Raw genomic sequence first — 13,346 nt, forward strand, 5'->3', positions numbered from 1 at the left:
TATCCAGAGATCTCTTGGAAGAAATTTTGCTCCCTAGGAGTTGTACGATGTTAAAAATGATTTGAACGGATTGTAGGAGAATGTAGTAGTGTAGAAAATACTAATTATAATGTGTTACAAACCACTCCCAAGATACACAACTAGGTAGGAAACATTAGGATGGAACCACGATAAGGGAGAGCTTAATTTATGGTTTGAAAATCACCATAATCTAGATATTTTACTCTTGGTATCTTTCTTTACTGATTCAATGTGGGACGTAAGTGAAATAAGCAACTATTAGGAGCCAAAATGGTTGTGAAGAACTCAACGCATTTGCAGAAAGCCTGAGGTCAAGTTCAAATCCAAAAAGCTGTAAGAGTCATTAATCAATTTTAAAACTTTGCAGGGAGCGTTTTTGGATTAAATATATCGTGAACTTAAGAGGAATTTGCCTGAAGACCTTTTGGAAGTATCAGGCGTGCTAAATCGACTTCCCTTAGAAGAGAAACATTTTCACGGAATATTCAATGATGACGCAGTACCAATTTCACCTTCCTTCCTTTATTTGACATCCGTTTCTTTGAAAAAAAGAAACACGGAGCTAATAAGGCTTCCAAAGGTAAGGCGCTGCCTAAAAGTGTTTATTAGTAAGAGCTCCTCATAGTTCCAACTTTTGCTATAAGAATTTACCATTGCGATTCAATATTTTTTTCATCAGGTACGGAAAAAAGTGATAAGGATTAGTGGACAGTTCATACCAAACATTTTTTAACATTTCTATAAAATAGATTTTTTTCTCAGACCACAAAAAAAAAATCCAGAAAAAAGCCACAAAGCTAAACCTAAAATTCCGAGGCTAGAGCAAGAATATAATTGCTAAATCTAGTCTCAAAAAGGTTAATCTGGTCACACTGAACCTTGGACAAATCATAAGAAATTACGACTAATTACTCGTAAGAACAAACCCACTGCTTGAAGGCAAGTGAGCTCACCAAGAGCTTAGCTAAGCTCATATCAGCTTACTTATAAGCTCATCTCTCAGCTTAGCCATAAGCGCTCTGTCTGCTCTTTCCCTTATAGAGCTGAAGAATAATAGCGTGACTTCTATGACAAAAAAAAAAAACTAAAACTAGAGTGAGTTAAAGAGTTGCATAAACTCAATGGTATCGACCTCTTTGTCTTGAAACTTGAATATAAATAATTAAAAAAAAAAATAATAATCCCTGGGCTAACTAATGCGTTTTTTATAACGATTATAAATGACTTTTTTCACTCTATAATACAATTTAATTTTGTATTATTTTTTTTTGTTCGATTCAAAACGCGTATAAAAAGAATTAAGCTATTTATAAAAAAAAAACAAGCTTCTCTTTGCAATTCATAAAAAGTGTACTTATTGTCGTTACATATTAAATAACCTTGTTTTGCCTTTAATATTTAGCTGCTACATAATTATGCTTTGTATGTATGTTTTTGTCTATTTTAGTATACTATTTACAAACTACATCCACACAATTTGCTGCTTTTAAATTCTATTAACAATGGCCTTTTGCTTAATTATCGATTTTTATACAATTTGCTTTTATATATGTATATGGATATACACACATGCAAATTTATATTTAATTAAAAAAAAGTGAAATTTTAGCCAACTGTGCTTCATGCGCTTTTGGCGGAAGTAAATATTTTTTTTTTTAGTTTTCATAAAGGCGCAGCACTCTAATTAAGGTTAATAATAGTTAAATACTTAAAAAGTAATGGTATCTAGCATATAAATTGGTAATTACAATTCACCGAAAGATTGTTTTCTTAAATCATTGTTAATACCACATACATATATACATATGTAGATATTTTTACACATACACATTTATTACAACATATTTTTACGACTATGCATAACTATTTTTTTAGTATCTATTATTTACAAATTTTTAATAACTAATACAACATTTATGTTTTTTATGCACCTAGGCACACACACACACACACCCGCATACATATCCATAATATTTATGTACATAAAAAATTAAATGTTAACTACGTGGCTTAGTTAATTCTTTTTGCAATTATTTACAACTTTAGCACTGTTTCGTTTATCGCAATTTTCATTACGAAGTGTAGTTAAATATGTAATTCAAAACACTACACAAATAATCATTAATGATTATCCAGTTATTTAATAATATCACTTAATTGACGAGTGTATGGTTTGCTCCTTAATTAACTATTATTTCTATTTCTTTTGGATTTGTTGTTATTGTTCTGGTTTTGAATTTATTGTAAATTTATTAAGTTAGCTGTGTATGTTAGTAAAGGTTTGAAAACTTTTTTGGGAAAGTGGATTTGTTTTTTTGTTTTATGTTAAGTTTGTTCGATTTTATTTATTTATTTTATTTTTTTAATTTGCTGGGTTTGTATTTATTTACGAGTTAATACAAAAGGTATACATGTTGTTGCTGTAATGTTACTACTCTCAATAGTGATTGTCAAAATGTAGAGAAAGTGGGAGAGAATTAACTAAGATAATCATTAGACTTGTGTACTTAACTACTTTACAATTACTTTAGAAGAAACATTTATCTACAAATCTATCTTTTACAACACTTTTGGCAAAGTTTTTCATAGGGAAGAGATTCGTAGTGTTACTTATTTGTTTATGGCCTTAATTATTTAATTTTGAAATAATTTGAATTTTGCTTTATAAAACAAAAACTCACTAAAAATATGTAAATATTTAAGGCCGTTTCCAGAGTGCATAGTGAGCTCGCATTTAGCAGTCGGACGTCGAAGAACAAAAATTTAAGTTAATTGCTGAATGTGATTGAACTCTCTACTGTGAAAACAGCTGATAAAAGTACTTGTGTACATAAGTATACCCGATACAAAAAAAAGGTGGTCAAATATAATTTTTATGGAAGAAACTGCACAACATAGTCGGCAAAAAAAATGCAACTTCAAACTTGCACTTGAATTAAGTTTTAAACTTGGATCTATACGGTTTTTGTTAAAGAATAAACTATATTTTTATAAACAAAAAAATAAAAAGTTAAATAAATTGTAAAACTTTTCAATATGTGGTGCGCTTATAATTTTGACACGGGATGTATATAGTATGTTGCGATATGGTCTATATAAATTAATAGCTACTATATAAAAAAAACGAGTTGTCTAGACAAGTCTAAAGTAAATAGCAAAGTAAAACGAAATATAATATCCAGTGACTAATAAGCATTTTGATTTCGATTTTTATGCAATACCACCCAAACTATGTAAATTTAATAGAATTGCAGATATTTCTCAGATTTTTCCATGAATAATTTTGTAAAATATAAAGGTGTACACAGACGTGTCAAGATAATTATTATTGCCAGAAAAAGGCTTAATGTCGAAATTAAATCTCGAAAATAACTTTTAAATCGGAAGTTTTAATTTTTCTACCATCAGTAAACTATTGAAACTATATACATATATTCCGGCGAATACATTTTTAACCCTTTTTACTTAAAGACTTTAGTTTGACTTCTTATCTCATTATCTTCCTTCCAGAATTTTAAGTCGGACGCTATGAAATCGTGAAACCAAATAGCCAAACAATGAAGATTTGTATATTCCCTCATGATATTAGGTGCGTTCGTTTAAAATCTCCAGCAGAAACCAACCAACTGCCAAATTCCGGCGAAATGTCATTTGTTCTCTCACAAGAGAGAAATATCCAAAATAGTACGCGAACAGAAAATTTGCAGAAACTTGCAAGTTAGACGAACAGCTGATATAATTTTTGTTTACATACAAAAGTGTAAAATTTAAAACGTACGAAAAGTCATCGCAAAGTGTTATACTGACACAGTTTATTGATTAAACAAATAACTACTTATTTCTTACAAGTTTAATTAGTCGCATTTTGTAATTTTTATCTTCCAAACCATCAAATTCAATTTTGTGATTTGCGTAAATGCCAACCAGCTGTTTTTGATCAGCTGTTTCCCTGTTGGCAAATTGCTGTTGGCAAAAATTTTTCCAACAGAAACTAACAGCTTCCCCTCAAAATGAAATGTCACTTTGCTCTCTCAATTTCCCCTACTTTGCAAGTTTTTTGCGTACGCGAACGCAAAAACCTGTAAGTTTTGGTTAAACTTGAACAATTAACAGCTACGCGAACGAACATATTAATACTTTTCGTGGCAAAACTTTTTGAAATTTGATCACTCATATTTATATGCTATTTGAGCTAATTTGGATCCGTCGATGGATATGCTTTTTCGCTTTACAATACAACTGTTACCTTTAACAGAACCAGTTAAGAGTATTTAATCAAAAAAGTCAATTCATGAAAGCACTTTGCTTACCTCGTCTGACGTCACCTTTACGTAAGTACGAACCAATTAGATTGACACACATAGTTGTATAAATTTTCATATGGTGCTTTATAAGATTAAATAAAAATATAATGCAGCATTTAAACTGAATCGTCTAATATGTACATAATTTTTTAATCCATTGTATTTTGCTGCTTAACAAAATATTCATTAAGATAGCAACAAATAAAATATAATTGCGGTATTCACTCCTCCCTGCTTATCGGTTTATTTGGTTAAAAAGCTATATATTTTCAGTCTTCAACAAGAGAAACATAAGATTCACACAAATTTGCAGATTATAGGGAGAGTTATTTGCTTTTTTAAGTTCAAAAACTCGCGAATTTTTGTCGTGTGGACGCTGATTTGAATTTAATAATTAGAAGTAACCTATGTATGTACATGCATATGCATGTATATGTTATGTAATGTTCACGGCTTAGTTGTAATTAATAATATAATCAGATATGGAGAGTGTGAATACCCCTAAAATTATGAACTATGAATAAATTCCAAAAAGCTGTCGGTAATTTCAAGTTTGCAATAACTTTACAACATTGTATTTTTATAAGTTTATAACTAATGTACGTAAGCATATTTTACAGCTACATATTTATATTCTTTTTCCGTTCTTTAATTCACTACTTGAATTGTTGGAATTTCATTCAACGAGACGTATTTATTATAAAAAGATGTGGCGTTAGGTTTGTTTAAGTTGACGCCAGGTTATAATGCCACCATTTCCTTTGCTGAGGAGATTCTATAATGTTGAGTTCTCTGAGGCTGAATGCTGGCTTGATCCCAACATTGAGCCCCAGCCTACACAATATCGAATCTTTACTGATCACTCCAAAATTGGCATTGGGTCAGGATCTGTGGTCTATATCGAAGATAATGGGGATGCGCATCACTTTATCCTTGAGGAATTCGGTATTCCCAGTCAGATATGGGCCAGCCAGATATGTTGGAAAACATAACGAACTTGTCCTACTTTGGATGGCAGGCCCGCCGTCAGAAACTGGGCTCGGCAGAGACCGAGAAGCTTCGAGAGGATACGGGCGGGCGGGCAAAACCCATGCTGTCCTACATATCGAAGGGTCGCGCTAGGTATTTGCCTTCATTGGATAGATTGGACTGCAAACAAGTTGTGAGGCTGTTGACTGGATACTTTATGCGGTACAATCATCTGCGTGTGGTCGGCTTATATGACAACACCCCCCAATTTGCCTTTCCTGTCTCGAAGAGGATGAGACGGCGGAATACTTTTTGGGTCTCTGCCCCGTCTTTGCAAGGATTAAGTAAGAGGTTTTTGGCAGCGATTTAAAACAGTTGAAAAGTGTACAATGGGCGAGTATATTTAGTTCAGAAAATAAATTAAATTGGCAAAAACAAAGCCATAGGCAGAACTTTTTTATATTAATTTGATAATTTTTGCTAAAGATATGAAAATTATATGTACTACTTTCCTCAATCTCGGAAGGTGTAGGGCAGTGCTTGCCAAAGTAGCGCTAACGCAAAATGTTTGCGTCGCGGTCATCGTCGTAAAAGTTCGTAAGCTCTCTCCTACGATCTGTACGTGAAAGACGAGCTTCTCCATATGACTCCTGTGTGCATAACTGGTTTAATAGATACGAAAGTATCGACCCACTACGAGCAGACGTGACTGATTGCCATACCTGCGAATCTTACGAATAGTAATTTCACCAGGCCTAGCTAAGAGATTTTTAGAAACAAGTATTAAGAAACGAACATCCAGTATATTCTGAATTGAGCAGATTTATGTATATAAAAGCGTTTAAAAAGTGCAATCGATATCGCAAATATTTTTAACTAGTTTTGAACTGCTATCCACTGAAAGTCAAGTTTCAGAAACCCCAAATTTCGCTTGACTTAACGAGGATTTTATAGAAAAGTTACGTCGAGTTATTCATAAAATAAAAGAGACTAACAATGTATGGTTTATGGTTTAAATTCAGTGGGGAGCAACATTGTACCTAGTATATATTGAACCTGCAGAAGAATTGCACCGTAATTTTTTAGAAATTTTTTGAACTTATTTTTCGATTCCTGAACGTTGTTATGTATATCAGAGTAGTGAATTAACTAAGTTGGATGAATTTTATGGACAGAACTAACTACATACATACATTATATATATGTATAAACATATATGTACATATGTATAATATAGGTAAATAATAAAATGGTATTCCAATTTCAATTGAGCCATACAATCATCATCGAATAGGAATCACCAATCTTTTGTAGCTTTAGGATCTAGCTACATATATGTACATATAATATTTTGCTACTTCTAAATATTTTGCATGCACAAAAAATTGCAACAACCTCTAATATCATTATGTACAAATAATTATATATATAAGTATGTATTTGAAAAAAAAAACATTCATACATATTTGGTTATGAAGCTCACATATTTACAAGGCTGAATAATTTTGGAATTAGCAACTTACGACTACCTGAACTTATTATGTAGTTACTGCCAACGCTATTGTATGTAATTGTTAACGTTTGATTTCCTTGTATAATTTTTAAATTTTATTTTTTTATTTTTTATTTGTCTCGTATTCTACTCCTTGGTCGTCTTCTTTAAAAACTAAACATACCCTATTGTTAATGATTATTACTTTAATGCCTACATACCTACATATAAGTAATTAATTCTAAGATTGGATATGAATACGAACAACTGATTTATTTTGGTTATGAGGAATATATATATATAACTAGTACTCAATTCCAATACCTCTAAGCAATAACGAATATGGTAAAACGATGTATATTGATGCATCCACAGCAAATACTCGTACTAATCGCGTATTTGATGGCTAATTTGGCGCAGTGGCATATTGCGAGCAGCAGTCCTCATGCTCGAGATTGTCAACTGCCTTGTGAGTGTTCGGTTTTCGTTGCAGCATTGGCATTGACGGCGCCATCCTCAGCGCTCTGCACAACTTCGGCAACGGCTGGCAGCATAGCAGGTGTTGGTGGTGGCGGTGCTGCTGTTGGAGACACAGACGTCGATGGCGTTTCGCTGTCTTTTGGCATTTCCGGTATCGCACAGGCATCTGCCGCCGAAGTGGAACTGTAAGTTGACATGGGTCGTGAACTACAGCAACTGGTGCTCGATGAGCCGGAGCTCTCTGTCACCGGTGCTGTTTGCAATGAAGGTCATCTAATCGCTTTATCGCTCTCATCAGATGTGCCAGCACCGCCGCTGGTGGCGCCGCTCTCCGGTGCATCTGGTGGAGTGGCCGCCACAGGTGTTGTGGGTGTGACGGCGGCTGTTGGCGCATAGGCTGGAGGAGTAGTAATTGTTGATTGTTGTAGTGCTGGGAGCGCAGCTTGTGGGAGTGGTAGATCCTCTGATTTGGGTGACTCCTCGGTTAAAGTTTCCAGCACGATGATTTCATTGGCATCCTGTGGATTGTAATCGTAGAACACTTTGGATGTATCACCCTGTATGTTCACATCAATTGGCTCATTTAAATCAATCGCTGTTGCTGGTGATATTTCCTCCTCAATATGAGAATCGCTTGTTGGGCTTTCTTCGTTGGTTGGCGCAGTGTAGTCGTAAACCTGAGCCGAAGCGTTTTGATTTTCATCGGAGAAGTCGCCGCGTGGTGGGTCTTTGGGACTATCGACCATTATTTGCACGATGGGCTGTTGCATTGTTATGAGGTCGTCGAAGCGTATGTCTTCGGAGCCTGGACTAATATGTATTTGTGGTGGTTTAAATTTGTCTGGAGTGACAGAAAATTACAAAATAATGTTATTTTATGCGAAATTTCCGCTATATTCGCGTACGATGTTATTTCCTGTATAAAATATTTTATTTATGCAGACCTAAGCGATTTTTAGGGATGGCAATTTTTGTGGTTAAGGTGAGGTTAGGGCTAGTGGTAATGGTAATGATAATGGCAGTGGTTAAGGAAATCTAACCTAACCTAGTGGTAACGGTAGTGATAATGGTCTTAGTAGTGGTAACAGTAATTGTAATGATAACGGTAGAGGTAGTGGTAATTATAATGGTAGTAGTATTGGTAATGGCAATAATAATAATAATGGTTATGGAAACCTAACCTAGCCTAGTGGTAATGGTATTGTTAATGGTAAGCAAAACATAAATTGTAATGGTAGTGGTAGTGGTAATTGTAATAAAAAATTGTAATGGCAATAGTAATGATAATTGTAACGGTAATAACATTGAAAATGGTGGCGATGGTAGTGAGAATGGCAAATGTAATGGTTAGGATAACGGCAATTGTAAAGGTGAAATTAATTGTAACGGTAATGATAATTGTAATGATATTAGTAATGGTAATGACTATGAAAATGGTTATGTTAATCGAAATGATAATACGGTGATGTTAACGGTAATGGTAACGGTTGTTATAATGGAAGTGGTAATGGTAATGGTAATTGTGATGGCAATGGTAATGGCGAATGATGTTGGTACCCAATGCTAATGATAATAGTACTTGAAAGGGTAACATAAATGTAATGACAATAACGCCAACTAAAACACTGCAGCTTACCAATCGCTCCAACTGGTGACACACCACCACCGCCGCCGTCGCCGCCACCGCCGCCACCGCCCTCATCATCTTCTTCCTCCTTGTACTCCTCACTCTCACGATGCACCAACACATGCACCAACGTTGAGTTATCCGGCCTCAAGCCAAGCGGACCCGATTGCTGTTCCGGCGACGGTTTTGTCACAATCACCTCCGGTGTTGGTCCTTCCGCTGAAACAAATCAAGTGGAATGCGTTTTAAGTGAAATGTGTTCAAACGTTTGAATAATACCATCGACACACATACAGACAAAAGCATTTTTGTTAACTCTTAAAGCGCTTTGTGCTGACAAACCTCTTTCAAGCGGTGGCTTTTTACGTATAAAACTGGTGGCACGTTTACGTGTTGGCGTTGGCGCTATTTGCGTAGGTAATTGTTGTAGTTGCGATTGTGATTGCGGTTGGGTTTGTCTTTCGGTGGCTGTGGTTGTGGAGGAAATTGCTGTTGTCGTTGGTGAAATGCCTGCATTGGTGAGGAGGGGAGGGGACGTTGAAGAAAAATTCATACATACATATTTGCTTAAGGGAAAATGCAAAACGTTGAGATAGACAGACATACATACAAATATATCTATGTACATACATATGTACTTGTATGTATATACACATACAAGTAGTTTTATTACAACAAAAAGCCTGCAAAAATCGCTGACTACTCCTTGCACGCACTCCATTCAGCTGAGCATTACATCAGAGAGTAGCATAAAACTACTCCAAGATCACGTGATTCAACGATTTTTGCAGGGAAGAATCAAACCAATACGCACACACATATTCAATGACACACGCACAGCGAAAGATACATACATATATACTTTGATTATAACGGTGTATTACAAAATTAAATAATTAATTACAAATGTGTAGGAGGTGAATGGATAGTTTTTTACAGTGTAGGGAATGGATTAAAATTTGTTTATATGTAAATGCACTACAAATTGACAATGGGCAATGGGAAATGGTGATGAAAAGAGAGTGTAATGTACGTGTAGATTATTAAATACATAGATACATATGTATTAAGAAACAAATATAAGTGTTCAAATTCCAAACATTTAAATAAATATTTATAGTACATCAAGTGTTGGCAAGAAGTAAGTTTATTTGTGTTTGTCTATTAGATACAAATTTGTGTCTGTTTTGCAATTTCGTGTGTTTCTGTGATCTTTCTTTTATTGTGAATTTTATGCAATTTTTTTTTTTTGTTGATTGTGCATGGGTGTGAGTGTTGTGTCGAATTTTTTTGATTTTCAAATAATTACTTTTTCTATGCACTGATGGTGATGTTAAGCTATCATCGACTGCATCCTGATGGCGCAAAAAGAAATTATAAATGCTGCGACGGCGATTAGCTCGAGGCGCTTCCACGAATATGCTACCGCTTTTGTTTGTTACACATTGTATTTGTTGATGTTGTAGTTGTTGTTGTGAGATAATTTTTTAGATACATATAAATATATTTTTTTGGGCGTTGTAGTACGGTTTCGTGTGTGGCATTTTATGAAGTAATACAGAAATTATGAGAAAAATAAATAAATTTAAGTGATATTGAATTATTTCAGATTTTGCTTAAGTTTTAAACTGTTTGGTCCTAAAATTTATTGATGGTTAGCTCGCTTTTGTGGAGCTTATTTGAAATTTGCATATTTTTGACGAAAACTTGTTGGAATATATTTTATATATGTAGCTACAACACTGATTTCACTGGGTTAAACAAATTCACAGTTATATAACTTTTCATATGTACCTAATAAAAATAATCACTAAATACATTGACTTCATAATATTCAATCATTAAACTCGTTAAAAAACGTTAGAACTCTGCCCGAATCGCGGCGTTCTATATCGAATGTAACTAGAATCGAAATTTGATTTTAAGAGCGCGGCATTCAAGTCAAGGCAAGTGTCAATTTAAATTGTATTGGTGAGAAAAGAATTCGATTGGAAACGAGTAATCATTCGATCACGAATGCCGCGATTCGGGCGCTGGTGGTTTTTTTTAGATCAGAGAAAAAAAACAAGTTGGCTTTGGAAATAATTTCCTTCATGAGTTTAGAGTTTTTTATGAGCTTACTAGACAAAAAAGGACAAGGTTGCCAGATGAGCCAAGAACAGTGAACCGTCGATCTGTCAAGAGCAATGTTATTTTTCAAAATGTAAAATTATTATTGTGACGACGGGTAAACTGGCGCTGCGACCTCAAAAGATCCATTGTACTAAACCCTAACTGTAGTCATTGGAGTGACTAAGAAATTAAATCAAGCAAATTGGAGTGTCATGCTCCTGATTTTGGATGGAGCAGATAATCGTTCCCCAAGTATATCAGTCATATGGGAATATCCTCTGGGGTTTCGTCCACCAACCACCTAATGATGCACAGAACCGAGAAACCGAAACCGGAGAACCGGGTTTTTTTTAGAAAACCGACCGGTTCGAAAAACGGTTCTAACGGATCCCAAAGGAACCGAAAAAGGGTTCCAAAAGAACCGAAACTCGATTCCGAATGAACCGAAAAATGGTTCCTAAACAACCGAAACTCGATTTCAAAAGAACCGAAAACCCATTCCGGAAGAATCGAAACTCGATTCCAAAAGGGCTCAATTCCGTTACCACTTTTTTGAGAACCGGAACCGGTCCAAATTCCCAGGTTTTCTTGGAACTGGACTCGGCAGAACTGGTTCTTTAAATGCTCGCACATCGCTACAACCTACATAACCTGCAGTCCGTCTCTACTTATTCTGGCCTCATTTGAATATGGTTGGCTATGTGCCCATTGGCAGACTTTTCTGGAATTTTGGTCTAAGTAGGTCTGCCTCAGTACTCCCGTCGTCCATCTTCGATTCATCGATATACTATAGATACTATCGCTTCACTGCAGTCCCTTTCAGAAATTCTGACCTTGTTGTGCTTGCCAAACGATAATTTCAGTGTCTTGAGAGCCTCGAAGTGGTCCGAAGATCCCCACTCTACATGCCGTTTGCATTGGACAGGCATCCTTTTCAATCAGAATAGACAGTGACGGAATACCTGTAATCACACCAAGGGCAGTCGTAAAACCCACTTGTAGTCTTGTTGCTAACATTCGAGGGATGTGAATTCCAACTGAGCCTTTTCTCTGCCACGGTGGGTCTAGTCAAGTTGATTTTCCTTATTTTGGTGAATGGGACAATGGACCACAAAAAAAAATAAAAAATAAAAAAATTGTCACAAAAAAAATTTGCTGAGGGTAGAATAATTGTTATTATTCAAAAGTCGAAATGATATTTAGTTTATTGGGTGGGACCTTTTCTGAGGATGTACTTAAAAAAGCAAACTCTTTTTTCGCAATTCCCAGACCAAAATTCGAAATATTTAATGATCTTTCATTCCCGAATCCAAATAACTTGTAAGTACTTGTATCACAAGGTTCATGTGGCAACATTGTTAAAAGAGATAACTGGATTTAGTCTAACTTTATTATAAGCACTATTTATTTTTTTATATGGAAACGCTTTGTGGTTCAAATACACACATTCATGCGGGAAGTTTTTGCAATCTATTTATACTGAACTTGTTTGTTTTTAGTTTTATTTTGTAAAGGATATTTTTGGAAAAAAACATTTGGGACATACAAATGAGTAACAGGATCCATGCTAACATTTTAACGAATAGATTTCCAACGTAACTCACAAAGGTATATTCTGAAGACTAGTTTCTATTTGTGCGTCAATGGTATAGAGTAATCCATTTTTAATTATGAGAAAACGTTTTCGACCTATAAATGGGTAAAAGTTTTTACGGACTCTATGCGGGATACAAAATATCTTAAAATTACGTTGAATAACTGACAACGCTCTCTGGGCCACGTCGCATTAATTGATTATGAAGATGCGGCAAAAAGACTCTTGATTCGCCAAGACCATCCATTAGCACTATGGAACACGAAGTACAGCAGAACGTGTCTTATAGTTATCTAAATATCTTAATAAGCTGGTAATGTATGTTTGTATTCTTATAAATACGTACTGTCTTTTCAAAAAATATTTAAGATAATTTTAATAAAAACATAACTAAAAACACTTATTTTCCATTAGAACTGTCTACTTAAGTATTTCACGAATTGCTACATATGTAAGTCTACTCGCGCCGATATGCGTCGAACTAGAACATTAATTAACTCAAATTTTCTTGTTGCTTCATCGTTGTTTGTTCTTTGCGCCTAACAATATTCAAAATGAATTTTCAAAATTTTGAAAGTTACGAAAATTCATTTTGAAGATCGTTAGGCACAAAAAATTAGTTAATTTCACTCCGAACATCATTTTGCATTTTACGAATATTACAAGTATTCAAATTCAACACTTCAAAATGTGTTACGAGTATTTTAATGGAACATAATCGAGTTTTAAACAAACAGTGAAGAGAGG

At 34.6% G+C, this 13,346-nt stretch overlaps 1 protein-coding gene across 1 annotated transcript; it reads right to left on the reverse strand.

Moving 5' to 3' along the window:
• Nucleotides 1-7,507: 7,507 nt before the first annotated feature.
• On the reverse strand, nt 7,508-10,321 carry LOC108363300 (sodium channel protein 60E-like; the record flags this gene model as incomplete). The annotated part of the gene is made up of 4 exons (XM_017616637.1): nt 7,508-8,107; nt 8,903-9,112; nt 9,188-9,382; nt 10,131-10,321. Coding segments are annotated over 4 exons (1,168 nt in total), but the record flags the coding sequence as incomplete, so codon positions are not given.
• Nucleotides 10,322-13,346: the final 3,025 nt, after the last annotated feature.

Source organism: Rhagoletis zephyria, unplaced genomic scaffold (assembly GCF_001687245.7).
Source record: "Rhagoletis zephyria isolate East Lansing unplaced genomic scaffold, Rhagoletis_zephyria_1.1 Rzeph_scaffold_01238, whole genome shotgun sequence".
NCBI classification, from domain to species: Eukaryota; Metazoa; Arthropoda; class Insecta; order Diptera; family Tephritidae; genus Rhagoletis; species Rhagoletis zephyria.